The 14,569-nt window shown below is 42.7% G+C and overlaps 1 protein-coding gene across 4 annotated transcripts in view; it reads right to left on the bottom strand.

Moving 5' to 3' along the window:
- The window catches only part of nbeal2 (neurobeachin-like 2), a 32,652-nt gene that overhangs the window by 14,724 nt on the left and 3,359 nt on the right, over positions 1-14,569 (bottom strand). For 2 of the 4 annotated variants that reach the window (XM_005738512.2, XM_005738513.2), the window contains exons 2-21: positions 10,838-10,926; positions 10,502-10,666; positions 9,912-9,993; positions 9,493-9,605; positions 9,147-9,229; positions 8,354-8,439; positions 7,938-8,241; positions 7,683-7,789; positions 7,207-7,293; positions 6,326-6,409; positions 6,016-6,114; positions 5,218-5,873; positions 4,984-5,116; positions 4,688-4,807; positions 4,255-4,585; positions 3,934-4,016; positions 3,734-3,826; positions 3,334-3,505; positions 2,026-2,159; positions 130-289 (exon numbers count right to left, since the gene is read on the bottom strand). In XM_005738512.2, coding sequence (XP_005738569.1) covers positions 130-289; positions 2,026-2,159; positions 3,334-3,505; positions 3,734-3,826; positions 3,934-4,016; positions 4,255-4,585; positions 4,688-4,807; positions 4,984-5,116; positions 5,218-5,873; positions 6,016-6,114; positions 6,326-6,409; positions 7,207-7,293; positions 7,683-7,789; positions 7,938-8,241; positions 8,354-8,439; positions 9,147-9,229; positions 9,493-9,605; positions 9,912-9,993; positions 10,502-10,666; positions 10,838-10,926 — 3,181 coding nt within the window. Of the gene's footprint in view, positions 1-129; positions 290-2,025; positions 2,160-3,333; positions 3,506-3,733; positions 3,827-3,933; positions 4,017-4,254; positions 4,586-4,687; positions 4,808-4,983; positions 5,117-5,217; positions 5,874-6,015; positions 6,115-6,325; positions 6,410-7,206; positions 7,294-7,682; positions 7,790-7,937; positions 8,242-8,353; positions 8,440-9,146; positions 9,230-9,492; positions 9,606-9,911; positions 9,994-10,501; positions 10,667-10,837; positions 10,927-12,085; positions 12,265-14,569 lie in introns of those variants that run through there. The other 2 variants (XM_013912244.1, XM_013912245.1) reach the window with 2 other exon arrangements.

Here is a 14,569-nt window from a genome sequence, read left to right as displayed (position 1 = left end):
TGTGCTTTGACCCTTCTCCTTCTCCTCCCACCATGTGCACATGTATAAAAAGGGACATAAAAAGCTTCGGCAGACATTAAAAGGTTCACAGGTGCATTACTCCACAACAAGGGTCTGCTTGTGGCTTACCCAGACAAACAGCAAAGTGGCTTTTGGTCCAGATGCGGAAATTAAAGAGCAGGTGCTGGTAGAGATGCTGTAAGAGCTGACTGTTGCCCTCATTGAAAACCTGCTCCAGCAGCAGCTGACATGCTATTAAAACATTCATGTCCATCATACTGCCTGGAACCTGCAGAAGAAACAAGCAGATAGCAGTTTGTATTAAAGTCCAGTTTGCTTTCATTTATCTGGATTTTTGGGAATGAAGCCCCGTTTAAATAACACTAAAAAAGAAGAAGAAGAAGAAGAAGAAGTAGTGTTTGTTTACTGTATATAACACTTCTATTTGTGAGCCACTGCCACACTAATAAGAAGTAGTTTCCTTACAGGATTGAACACATTAATATTATACATTTAAACATGCAATCACTGGCCACTTTATTAATTACCCCCGATTGTTAATGCAAGCATTTCAACCAGCCAATCACATGGCAGCAACTTAATGCATTTATGCAAGTATGAATGGTCAAGATGTCTTACTTGATTTAAGAAACTTTGAATGATACTTGACTAAGAAATGGAAACCTACGATTTGCACAGGCTTACTAAAACTGGACAACAGCCTACCTGTAATGTTGCTGACCATGTCAATCCTTTCATGACCACAGTGTACCCATCTTTTGATGGTTGCTTCCAGCAGGATAACATGCCATATAACAAAATCTCAAATCTGCTTTCTTGGGCATGACAACGAGGTCATTGTACTCAGATGGCCTCCACAGTCACCAGATCTCACCTCTGGGATGCGGTGGAACAGGATTGTCACATCATGGATGCGCAAACAACAAATCTGCAGCAACTGTGTGATACTATCATGTCAACAAAGACCAAATTATCTGAGGAATTTCAGCAGCTTGTTGAATCTATGCCACAAAGAATTAAGGCAAAAGGAACTCCAACCAGTAATAGGAAGGTGTGCCTAATGAAGTGGCTGATTAGTGTATATGGCTAAGATGGCACCGAATGCAACACCTAGCTAGGTGCATTGAAGAATTACATCTGAGAATACTGTATGATGAAGTCAAGTTCAGAGCTTAAACATACAGGAAATTATCACTGACCCGAAGAAGAAAAAACACTACTGTGGCTGCTGAATCAGCACTGTTGTAACTCGGAAACACGCCACATTAATCCGTGTTTTGTTTGATGCAAGACAGTGGATGTTTTTGTTTAGCCCTTTTCAAACATGTAACATTGATCAGTCTGACATTCACGCTCATCGTGTTTTTATTCAGACATTTCCTCAAAAGTATGTGCCACAGTACTTGTGCAACATCTGCAACATATAATGCACCAGGATAGAGCTTTTTACCCATATACTACTACACTTTATAAAATATGCCACATCCTGTATGTACTTGTGCATCCTTACATACTTTAGTAGAACAAACTAAATAAACTATAGCTTATACACTCTTAGTCTGTGCAAAAGTTCACCTGTGTAACGTTAAACACAAGAAGACTGTTGAAAATATTTAAAGCAGGAGACTCTGAGACGTGAGGCTAATGTTTCCCATGTCACTGTGAGAAAAAGTAAACACTACTCTGTCCTTAGATATCACAAAACAAAAACAACCTTACTGCAATTCAGCACTTTCTCAGGTCGTACAGCTGCTATCACCACTCTCATTCAAAGAGTGACTGTGCAGTCTAGCAAACTCCATACATTCACCCCACATAATCATTTGATACTGTCATTCTGAGAGAACCGCTGCTCTTTCGACAACACTAGACCCGTTTATTACACGGCGATTACGCTGCATCAATACAATGGAAAAGGTCAGATATTCGCTTTCAGATGATAATCAGTTCTTCTCTCATTTAGTTCCCACTCGATGGAATGGATAGGATGTGAGGGGAGCTTACTTTGCTGAGCATGGCTCCTATGATGCTTGGGCCGTGGCAGTGCAAGAGGCTCTCTTGATTAACGGGGTGTTGGCGAATCAAGTTTTTCACCATCAGCAGGAACGCGGCGATGCTGTTTCTCTCTAGTCTGCCCTCTGTGAGAAGAAAAATAGGGCAAATCATTTTTTCCGGTGTTACCGGCAGTCATCATTTCGCATTACCAGGCACTTTATTGACATTTTCTAATCTCAGGATGAGTCATCAGACATATGTCAGATTATATGTTTCATTTTGTTACATTTTTTCCAGTCTTAGGTGAACTGACCTACTGACTTCTCATCATTATGCCCACATAGATTCTGACATTTAACCTATTAGGATTGATTGCACAATGCTTATTGTTTGTCTGCAACTTCCTGCTTGTCATTGCATCGTGCACTACATCTAAACTCTAATTTACTACTAGTCAGGATGTCACTTAGAGATTGCATCTAAACTAAATTCAACAGGAAATAATGAATATTTGTGATACTAGCTTTGAAAACTATAAACATGCAATGCTTTCTGACCAGTATACATGCAGTGTATGCAGACATGCTGACAGCTTGGTTTAATTTACTAAAGTTTTAAAAAGATTACAGATGCTACCTCAATACAGTGAATCTAAATGTTATTTCATTCTCACATTAGTCAAAAGCTACATTTAAAGTATTTTACATAGTTGCAGGATCATACTCTGGCTTTTCAAGGCACAGAAAGTAGCTCCAGTAAAAGTATACTATATGGAGTGTATGTAAGTACTGGGCCACCTACAGGAGCTGCTTGGCCATGGAAACCCATGCCACAACGCTGCCGGCACACAGTTTTTATGCTGATGTTAATACCAGAGGAGATTTAGAAGTCTGCAGTTATTGAGTTTACAGAGAATTGGCAACATTTACGCACCTGTCTGTAACTTTACATGGTCTAAAACTTCGTGGATGAGTTGCTGTGTTTCCTGAATGCTTCTACTTTCAAATAAATAATAACGCCAGGAGGGAAGACATTTTATAAACTGAATTGTTGCATGCTGGGATCCTATTACACAGTGCCACTCTCTAGTCAGTGTGATCATTACAATATCCCTGTGGCTCTGGGACTTTCTTGAGAACAGCAATGGAAGACGAAAAGCAGATATCTCAAAACCTGGGCAAACAAATCGAAGACTATCTATATGCTACTAGAGATTTGTGAGATTCATTTTGGCGAGCCAGCTATTTGATTGCATGCTATAGCCCCATATAATACACAGAGCAGTAAAAAAAATTAATTAACTCAAGATTAACTGACCTGCAGATTTGTTCAGCGGCAGCAGCATTGCAGCAGGGCCTCTGGGGGAAGTGAGTTCTGGCCCCAGCAAGTCTGAGATCTCCTGACCTCCATTGTAAACTTGTTCAGCCTCACACACCTGCTCAAGCAGGGGCAGCAAAACCCCCATACCACCGACCACGTTTATAACATCCTGCAGGGACAAAACAAAATAAATCACAATCATAAAAAAAGAAAAAGAAAAAGAAAATTAAACCATGACAAAAATAGCATCGTGCAATGCTCAGTGCATTATTAGTACAGTATAGGTAAGAGTTCGCAGGCATATAACATGGGTAGTTATAACACTTCTTACTTGCCATAAATGTGAGATACAGTTTCAAAATGAATACAATACATTTGAAAATGCTTCATATCTAACCTTGATGTCCCAGTTCACCACCCTGTGTCCTGTAAGCCTGCCATCATAATGGTGACTGGGTGCCAGGTCCAGACATATCTGATTTTTAAAGGCCTGAAGAAAACATACACACACACATGCATAAACAGGAATAATCTGTACTGTTTATAATTCGCCCAATGACAGCACTGTAGTGCAATATGAAAGTTTCAGTGAGCTACCTGTGGAGTGTAGTACAGCAGCAGTTTGCTATTGAGTTCAGACAGCTCTCCTTCCACTTTGAATAAGGACACGTGATTGGGGCCTGTGATGAAGTGTAGAAAGCAATGTAGGTCATGAAATATGCAAACATCGCTCGGTGCACATGTAAAAAAGCTACTCTTGTTTTCAGTGTGCACAGGACTAATCTTTCAGCAACACGCCTGAAAGACTGTGATTTTTCTTTACTGCTGGTTTCCTGAATATTTGATAGTATGCTGAATTCTGGCAGAGGTGAATCCTAACATACACTAATGCTCAAAGTGATTAAGAACATTTTGCACCTGCAGCATGTAGAGCTCTTGTTTGGGTTTGCTGCAGAGCTTCGTGGCAGATGAAGGCAGTGCCTAGGAGCCCATCCAGGGATGTGGGTGTCCCCCACTCCGTGTCCTGCAGTCCTGCTGGGATTGTGTGCACTGGAGAGTCTCCTATGGACCCCCAGCGGCCACCCGCAAAGGAAGCTGGGAAGGATTGGGAACGGATGAGGGAGGGGGCATGGGAGGGGAAGGCAAACTCAGGTGATGGAGTGGAGGAAAATGATGTGGGCAGGTTAGGAGAGGTGGTGGTGGTAGTGGTCCGATGGCCTGCAGAGCCGATGCAGCAGGATGTAAAAGGCTTCAGGATCAGGTTTGGGTGGGGTACAAAGAGAAGGAATTAGAATGATAAGGAGGAACTCCTCTCTAATAATAGAATACATGCTATGCTAGTTTCAGTTACCTCACTGAAAGATGGAAAGCGAAGCTGTGCGGTTTTACGCAGCTCCCCGTCGATGTAGATAGTGACCAAATTCTGACCAAAAGGACGGCGGCCTGGGATGTGAACTATAGCCACTGAATGCTGTGAATAGAGCACAGCAAACACACATGTTGATGGAAAAAAAAATGCCATGCTAAAAGTTTGAATACTACAAAGGTGAACATTATGAACATTAGTTCAAACTTAACAGCAACTTTATTCTCAAGAGAAAAACTCAATTTATTACATCAGATATACTCCAAGGTGTCCACACTCACCCAGCACGAGTCAGCTAGTGGATAGTCTTGCAGAGCAACAGCCATGTAGTCTTTCTTAGTGCAAACAGCCACCACCAGCACGCCCTCCATGGTGAAGAAGGCCTCCAGTCCAGTTCCACTCACTGTGAAGAAACTTTACAGAAAAAAAGCATCTCAGTCAAGCACTTTAGTCCACAGCAATAAATGTAATTATATCGTGTTGTTACTTTATTGCTCACAAATGTGTCCTTTTACCTGTAGAGCTGTTTCCTGCGTGGTCCCTTTCCCATGTCATGCTGAGTACCCATGCCAGAGCTGGCAGCAGGTTTACGGTTGTTGGAGAAGTCTGAGTGAGAAGAGGGGAACTCCATGTTAAGGCAGAGCCAAGCGTGAAAAGCAAACCCACTGCCTGGCCATCGCTGGATTGAGGGCACCATGATCCCTGCCATCGGGGGTGTAAGATCAAAATATTGCAAGGCACTGTCCTTTCCTTCTCTGGCTGCCATGGCTGAAAGCACACGTATAACACGAGTGCAGTAGGGGTGGACCCTCCCTGCCAGTGCGCCGTTGTCCTGGCCAACCCTGAGGAGTCTCAAGAGACTCTTCAGCTCCTCTGGTTTGAAACATAGAGAGCCCAAGTCCTGCAAGAGGCCCAGCAGGGAGTCTGCACACTGCCTGTCCAGACACTGGGGATGGGAGAGCACCTGCAGCAGAGCCCCCACCATGCCTGCTTCCACAGCCACCGTGCGACAAGACAAGGAGCCACCGCAAACGGTAGCCAGCCACTGAGCAACCAACAGCTGCAGGTCCCTCTGACCTGAAAGGTCAGGCAGCCACTGCAGGAGCAGGAGCAGAGGCTGGTCGTTACTAATGCCAAGGTGATGAGCATGGGCGTGCGCGCCCTCCACCGCCTGGATAGAAGACAGAGAATAAGAAATAAAGGATAAGATATAGACAGGTTAGGCTAATGACTATAACACCATTTAAACTTTGGCAGTTTGACTTCTACTGTCTCTGTACTCATTAAGGAAAATGAGAAAATTCATATTTCACCATGTTCATCAGCTCTTGCAGAAGCCTTTTGGTGGGTTGACCTTGACTCTTCAGCACGTCAAATAGCTGGGAGTAGCCAATCCTCTCCTTGAAAACCTCCTGAGGGGAAGTGAGACAGAAATAGGCTGGAGAACGCTGTTCTGCAGGGGATAGCTAGCTGGCACACTTCCATATATTGGAAGGAAATACAATGAGCTTTCCCCACATTAATGGAGGGAACTTTCCTGGTCAGCAACCAGGAATTGTAACATTTGCAGTGTTGAGGAGAACATGCAGGTTTTTGTCTAGAGAACATCAAGGAGGGCTTTACCTTAGCATTGGATGAGTTACTCATTATAGCTGTGAGGACTCCCAAAGCATGAACTGTAATACTGTCTGACCCTTTCTCCCAGACCTGTATGGAAAAAAGGAGGCACAGTTGATTAGAAATGTGCATCATCATGAGCTGGCGCCAAAATTTCCCAAAACAAACTAAAAGTAAACCCTACACAAAAGCTTCAACACATGGATTTTGCACCGAATATCTACAAATTGCAAGAGGAATTTTATTAAACAGCCCTCTTTAAAAAAGTTTTTACACCGTAAGTACTAAAAGTAAGCACACAGTTGAACAAGTCACCAAACAATCGCCCCGTTGTTAATTACTGATAGGTCTCAGCATGCAAAACCCAAAGCCAACCAAAAAAACCCGAAAAAAAAGAAAGAGCTGAGGCAATCCTCAACTACTGCGAGAAATTAAGCAACATCAAACTCCAGGATAGGAGCCAGATCTTTTATACAAGCACCACCAGTCAGACACACGTCAGAGCAGTTAACGCATGAGGAAAAGAAGGAAAGACGTGCACCCAAAAGCAACCATTTCATGCACTATGAAAAACACAGCATGCTCTTATTGCTCAGTGCTGTCAACAGGGAATTCAGCCTATTTACATCTGTGATAGAAATCAACATAATGCCTGAAATAACTAAGATGAGCTGTGACAGGACACTTGTGTGATGGCAGATAAAAAGAAAACTCGAGACGGCAACTATCATGTACAGCCAGTGCTACCTGCTGTATTTACAAATGAGTGTAAGCCAGACTTCCTGCCCTAAGCTTCCTGTTTAAATAGCTCAGAGCAGCTAACGAGTGGAGAGAGCACTGAGTTTCCTGCTGACAGTCCAATAGCAACACAGAGTGGGGGAAAGTACCTGGTCCACTTCGACCTCAGTGAGTAAACGCGTGGTGAGGTCACACACAACCTCACGCTCCGGCCTACGCCTGTTGCTCTGAAAGAGCTACAGGACATACAAACACACGCAGGCAGACACGCACACACAGAGAGCACAAAAAGACAGACAATTAGACCAAAAAAGAAAAAAAAAACTCATCCGAGAGAGGCAGGAGAGACAGGTGTGATCCTGGTCTCTCTCAACAGATGCAGGGGTACTTCTTTATCAAAGCCAAGTGACGGACAAGTAACATGGAAGCATGAACATTTGTGATTTTTTTTTTCAAGGTAACCAAAGAAGAAAGAGATTAGGCGGCAGATGTGACATTTATGAGAACAACAGAGGAAATAGACGTGAGACAAATAAAAAGGTGACAGACTGGTAGGGAGGCTGGTTCAGAAGAGCACAGAGATGAAAGAGCAGACACAAAATGTTTTTAAAGGACTTGCTCTGACCTTGCTGTTCTGAATGAGTCTGAGGATGTGTTCAAAGCAGTTGTTGTTCAGGAAGATAGCTTGAAGGACTGGTCTGTCAGAGCACTGCAGGATCTCAGGAATAGCAGCTAAAAGTGACAACAATAGGGTTGACTCATCTTATTTATCACACACTGGGACAATTGATTCTTGCCCTTCATACCGACTGAGAGAGATCAACAAAAAGGGAACAATCTGCACCCAGGCAGAGTTGAGACTTAGTGAATGTGCTCTTACTTAGCATTTGGCTCTGGAGCGAGATCAGGCTGTCTTCCCAGGACTGCCTGTCTTCCTGATCGCTGCTAAGTGGACGGTTCCAGTTGAGGAGCTGGAAGTAGTTCTCCAGGATGGTCCTGATCTCCACCTGCCGCTCCACAGGGCTGCTGGTGTGCAGGAGATGGATCATCGCTGTCAGGCACTGCAAGCTCAGCCGCGGGAGTCTGGTGTCCTTGGGTTCAGGGGAGGTCCGGCAGCACCATGCTCGCATGACCGAGAAGAGGTCATCCACAGAGTAAGGAGTGATGGAGAGAAGACCATTCTTCTGCAAAAAACAAGGCGGAGTGTGACTGACTCACTTGTATTTTAGTTTGACTGTCTACTGTTTTTCCTCAGACTGCTGAGTGACTATTGATAGACAGGACAGAGTAGCAGACCTTTCCTCCACTGATGACAGCGCCTTGGAGATGAGCCAATCTGAGCGTGAGGAACTCTGGGATCTTCTCGCTCTCCTGCAGACTTTCTGTGTCAGGAAGCCAAAACAATATTATGTAAGACAAGCTAATACTGGAACCACAAGACAGAAAACAAACGCAGTGCTCTCAAAATATAATTAAATTAAAGCAAAAACATTTTCTTTTCAGCCTCTCTAGTTTGTTTCTTTCCCTAATGCATACTGGGACCGATTCCAGGCTCCAGTCACTATAAATAGCACACGGGGCTATAGTAAATGACCAACAGCAAAAAATAAATAAATGAAAGGGAAAACTTCATACCACAACGCCTCAGAAAACGTCCCTTGGAGTGCCTTCTTTGTTTTACAGTTATGCAAAAGAGAAAAGCCTAAGCCTTTCTTATAGGCTCGGTATTACACAAGTAGCCCCTTAACATTGCCAATTACAGCTTGGTGTTATGATAATCCTCCTAAAATGTGGACATACTGAAACTTGTCCAGCCTGAGATTTCCCACATGGCTAACAGATTAGAGCAAACGTGACTCTATAATTACTAACGCTTGGACAGCTGATTGAGACCTGATAATTAGACGCAGAATAATTGAGTTCTTTTTACCCGAAGTAAACATGCTGAGAACTGAACCATTTCTACACACACATATATTTTTTCTTTTTTATTCCCAGACAGTGATTCACTTGGAACTGTTTGATTCTTGTGGTATGTGAAGCCTGACAAAGATCAGAGTTGCAGAACAGCTGAAAGGGAGTGTCTCACCATGGAAGAGGGCAGGCAGCTCTTCTGGCAAGGCCAGCGGGGAGAACTTATACTTGTTCCTCTCCAGCAAGCTCACCTCCTCCCTGTAACACACAAAGACTCGAGTCACCACGCTCCCATTCACATCACGCCTAGTTAGTGTGCGGCTGCCACTCAAACCGCTGGTACTAATGAGGTTTGTTTGACTTGAAGGCTTAGATGCAACAAGATGAGGTGTTACTGTGACAAAAGATTGTGCAAGACGTTGAATGCAAATAAGAGTATTCTTCTAGTCTTTGTGCGCCCAAATTCCACCTCCCACACATTCACGCAGGCAATGTCCAGTGTTGAAGTAACACACACTCACCCTGCTAGGCGTCTCCTCCACGTCTGATAAGGGTCAAACAGGCTCTCGCACAGCACAAGTCCGTACTGCACGACCGACTCCAGAGACGATTTCTCCCCTTGTCCCTTCTTTAACTGATCGAATGAAAGTTGGTACACATTTATTCACATCTGCATCATCTGTAGTTCATAATCAGAGTATAAACCCCTGTTTGAACATCTTTTAAATTCCTTAACAATGAAAACAAGGTCAACTGCACACCCACCCACTTCTCTTTTAACCATAGCCTAGTTCTCTTTCCTTAGGGTAAGCATATATATTTTACTACCCAGTTCTGTGTAAGCCTACTGGATCTCTACTTCCATATCCTATTTCAGCAAATTTGTCCATGTATGGGGAGCCAAACTGTGTCGCTGAAATCTTGCTTATGAGGGCCTTACCTGGTTTAAACAGAAATTCAAAAGTTTGATAGTCTCGAAAACAAAACTAGGGGTCTTCTCTGGATCAATGTTCTCCATATTCCTAGAAGTAAAGAGAAATCATAGAATTAGGTTAGGAAAGGTGCTAGGAAAGGTCTCACAGATTGAAAGGGGTGAGGGCACTTTTTTCGGTTAGTCACTGTGGAGCATAATAAAAAAATCTACAGTAGAATCACCAGTCAAATCTGATTTAATTTAAAAAAAAACACCTTCAAACGTTACTATATCTGTGAAAAATAGAAATTACCCAGTTCCCCTCACACCCTGTTTTTTTTGGTACAGACTGTTGAATAAAGAGAACTGATAGTGGTTAAGATTTAATTCCACCCACTGCGTGAACTAAGGTGACATCATGAGACATGCGACGCAAATTCGGGCGTATGATTTGGAACCCGAGATGTAGCCTGTCCTAATTAGTCATCTCCTGCCTATCGTCGTGAGAACGTCTGCAAGTTGTTTTACAGAACGCTACGATTAGCACAACCTATTAACTGCGCAACATGTTTACAGTTCTCATTACAACACATTTGCACAGCAGGCTGTGCCCTCACCTGCAAACAATGATGAAGAACTTGATGAGGAGCAGTGGGTGTGGAGTGCTGCTGTTTTGCTCTGCAGCGCCGGTGAGGTGTAGCGCACTGTGCCATAGCTGCGTGCTAAGGAACACCAGGACCTCCCGGGGGAGCAGGGGCACCTCTGAGCTGCACTCCTCCAGCCTGGGAGATGAGAGAGGAGGACATGAGAGAAGAGAAGGGAAGTAAGAGCAAAGAGGGATTGCAGCAGAGGCCGTGAAGCATAAACATGTCACATCCAATGTCCACAGTGCGGAATATAAACCGGTGGAAATTTGTGGCTTTGTAGTTTGTGTAAAATAAATAGCCGCTCACCTCCGAGGCTCCAGCGACTGCACATCAATGAGCCTCTCAAAGGATGCCACAAATGCCTCCAGCCACTGCTGCAGATAGCCCACATCCTTCTGTGGAAGGGAAGAAGAAACAGGTGAGGCTATAACAAATCGGCCTTCACGCCTCTAGGCGTACAGTGTTAGTAAACAATGAAGGGCATGAAAAATGCCCACCTATAAAAGCAAGCTCTTTGTGGTCAGTTGGACCAAGTAGTATCAAACAGAAAGGTTTAGCGCTAAACTCTGACACACGGTGGCTACAGAAAATGCTATGACCTGTTTTTGTAACAGGATGTTGCAAAGAGATGCAATTCTCACAGAGAGGAACACATGAGCTATTTCTTTCCTTTTTCATCACGGGGGAGGTTGAAAGAAACAAAAACAACATGTTCCTTTCATTCAAATCATAATTCCACCCATAACGTCAACAGTGGCCCTGTGTTCACCGTGAGCACATCCTCGTCTCGGACAAGATGTTCTTATTACTGCCCCTCTATAATGTCATGTAAGACAACTTCATTTGTACAAGGATGTTTATATACAACAGTTGCTATCACAGCTACCATCAGTCTCTGCACTGCAACATATCCTGTCAGTCTTCCCTCCACACAACAGTCTCTTGATCTCGTTACAAACAAATGACACAGGTCACAGGCGAAACAGGTCAACTTTAAACTGTTTTTCTTTTATGAGCAATGCTTTGATTTCGATATAAAGCTGGCTCATTATTATCGATAGACAAGTAGCCCTACTTTTGAGAATGTAAAGTTTCAAAACTCAATCTGAAAAAACTCTAAAAACTGAGAAATGTGCAGAAATGTTCTCTGATGTTCATGTGCCAAAACAACTTGTGCGTTCTGATAACTGAGCAAGCAAGTAAGCGTAGCGTGAATCTTCTCCGATTTAGAAGGAAGACATGAGCTGTCTCAGACCGCCTGACTCACTGTACACAAATAACATAAAAAACAGCACATGGTATAACAATTCATCAGGTACTTCCCCCTGAACCAGCAGGGAAATGGCTCGAGTGAGCAGCGTTTGCTGCAGCTCGTGTGGGAAAGCAGCACGGCGATTAAAATCTTACAGTTCAGCACAGTTCTCCAACATGTATGCTTTCATGTTCTGTTAGATCTGCATTTTTAAGTTGCCTGAGTAAGAGTAGCAGCAATCTAATAACCTGAACCCTTTGTGCAACTATGCCTTTCCTGCATTAATGTGAAATGTACATTACCAACTGGCATTGACTTATGTGCCTGTCCATCTCTCATTGTATGCGGCTGAGCAGGGTGCCGGGTTCTTGCGAACCCAGTCTCAGATGAACCGTCGGCGTAGACAAAAGTCAGCGGCTCAGCTGCACATCACTCCTGACCACCAGCAGCGTCTGACTCGCTCGTTTTTTGTCTTCAAGCGTAAAGCGAGCAACCAGGAAATTACTTGTCACTTTAACTGAAGCTTATTTCCTTCATCCTCGCCTCCTCGTCAAACCCCTTCCTCTTTTGGTTGTAGTGCAACTTGTGTGTAGATTGATGAGAGGCCTCTATAAAAACATCCCACAGTAACAATAAAGCACCGGGACTACATTTATGATTCCTATATTTAGCCAAAAAAAAAAAAAGATGTTGCAGGAGAAACTTTGAAATTTAGCGTTTGTTTTTGTAAAGTGTGTCTGGCTGTGCTTATGCACAGGGACCAGAAGACTGTGAGCAGATTCAGCTGAAACAGTAGGTGGATGCTATAAAATCACAAAAACTGCATTTGAAATTGGAGAAATTGACTTTAGATGCCTTCAAACGGTTAAACTTTACATGCAGAAAAACCCCCATCTGATTTTAAAGTTGATACACAAACTGCATTTTAAAATCTCTGCGTGTGCTCAACGAAAACAGGAAATGACAAACAACCTATTGTTGTGTGGCTCTGTCATCTGAACAATTAGGTATTTTAAACTTGAGGGGCGAAGATAAGAATCTTAAAGCTGGTTTTTATTTTTCATTATTGAATAGAATCCACAAGTATGCACACTAATATGCTTCATAAAGTGTAGGTTGACTAAAGAGGCTGTGGCATTCAGTTCAGGTACATTGGTTGGCTGTGCAACAGGTAGATTTTAGTGTATGATTAAAAAACAGGGAGAGACAGAGATCACAGATACACCAGGTGTTTGAATCAGTTCTTGTTTATAAAAACTCGCCAAAAAACGTGTGTTTTTTTTAATAAAACAGAACTGGCTTAGACTTCTGGTACAGCGCTGCTTTATGTCTCCACCTTTAACGACTCCTAAAATCTTCCCATATCGACTTACTATTGATCAGCCCCTCTAAACAAATCCGAATCATTTGCTCGCAGCTAAATCAACAAGCTAGTTCAAAGACACATTTACAATTAGAAAAGCTAATTAAAACCACAATTAGAACAAATGTCACAAACCAACCATGAGCTATCGGCCTCTATAAAGCATGTCATTTATCTCTGTTTTCTCTGCACATGGCCAAGCAGCTGTGCCGCTCAGTGCTGCTTGGCATTCAGCTTCGCTCCAGCTTCCTGCACAAGGGAAAGCAAAGAGAACTTTGATTTTCCTGGTTAGCCGTTCGGTCGGTAAACAGGGGAGCCCAGGCACACAAGGGGATTCAATCAGAGGGCTAACAGGGCTATATATCGTCAGCTGCAGGGATGGATGTATCTCTGAGAACAGTTTGCTGACATGCATCAAAGCACTAGTAACTGGGACAAACACACAGCACGACTGACTGTGTAGGGACAAAAGCAAGGATGTGTGATTTGTTCTTTTCATAGAAATCTGAGGAGGTGGTTTCACAGCTGTTGATGGGTGGCAGCTGGGTTAACGCTGTGGCCCAGCGCTGCGTCTCAAGGCTTTAATTAGGTCCTCAAGCTATGGACCACAGAATAATAACACACCATTTCTCTTCCAGACTAATATCTTACTCTTACATCTTTACTGGCTGAAAATGATGCTTCTCTTTTTTGGCAGAAAAATGGCATCTGTGATTGGAGGCTTACTCCTGACTTAGAGCAGCCTGAAAGGTTGGAACTATCAGTCTTTTTTATTTCTTTATTTTTGAAGATTTATTGATCATCTTATCTAAACAGACTGAAAATCCACCTTTTTATGGTTTACTATCCTCAGATTTGTTTTATGTAGTACTTTCAAATATGACGGGGAAACAAAGAATTCTCACACGTGAAAGCTGGAATTTTTTTTACCAGTATATTAATTTGAACACTAATTAAAGCAGTTGTTGATTAATTTTTTTTTATGTCAGCCATCTCATCAACTGATCACTTCATTTGTACCTAGTGGTGCGTGTTGATGCATTTGTAACAACATGAAAGCATATTTACCAGATATTTAAGACAATATGACTCATTGAGCTATCCTGACTTTTACCAAGTCAACAGGTCAATTAAAGATTCAATATTTAAGAAGAACTCAAACAATAAGAGTAAGTACAACAATGTTATTAACTCTAGTAAAACTACTCGCTGCCTATTTATTCTTATGTAATAGTCCTTGGTTTTAATTGGACAAAATAGAAAACAAGAAGATACAAATGTAACTTTTTACTACAATCACCAGTTGATTGATCAATCAATCAATTACATTGATACAGATATAAAATATCAAACCAACAAAACTGATCAAGTACTGGTTATTACTACATCCTGACTTGGTGAAAAGCTCAAACATGCCCAAGAA

The sequence above is a fragment of the Pundamilia nyererei genome, unplaced genomic scaffold, assembly GCF_000239375.1.
Source record: "Pundamilia nyererei isolate P.nyererei 1_Seehausen unplaced genomic scaffold, PunNye1.0 scaffold00084, whole genome shotgun sequence".
NCBI classification, from domain to species: domain Eukaryota; kingdom Metazoa; phylum Chordata; class Actinopteri; order Cichliformes; family Cichlidae; genus Pundamilia; species Pundamilia nyererei.
Note: the sequence above shows the minus strand (reverse complement) of the source record. Positions and strands in the feature narration are given on the sequence as shown.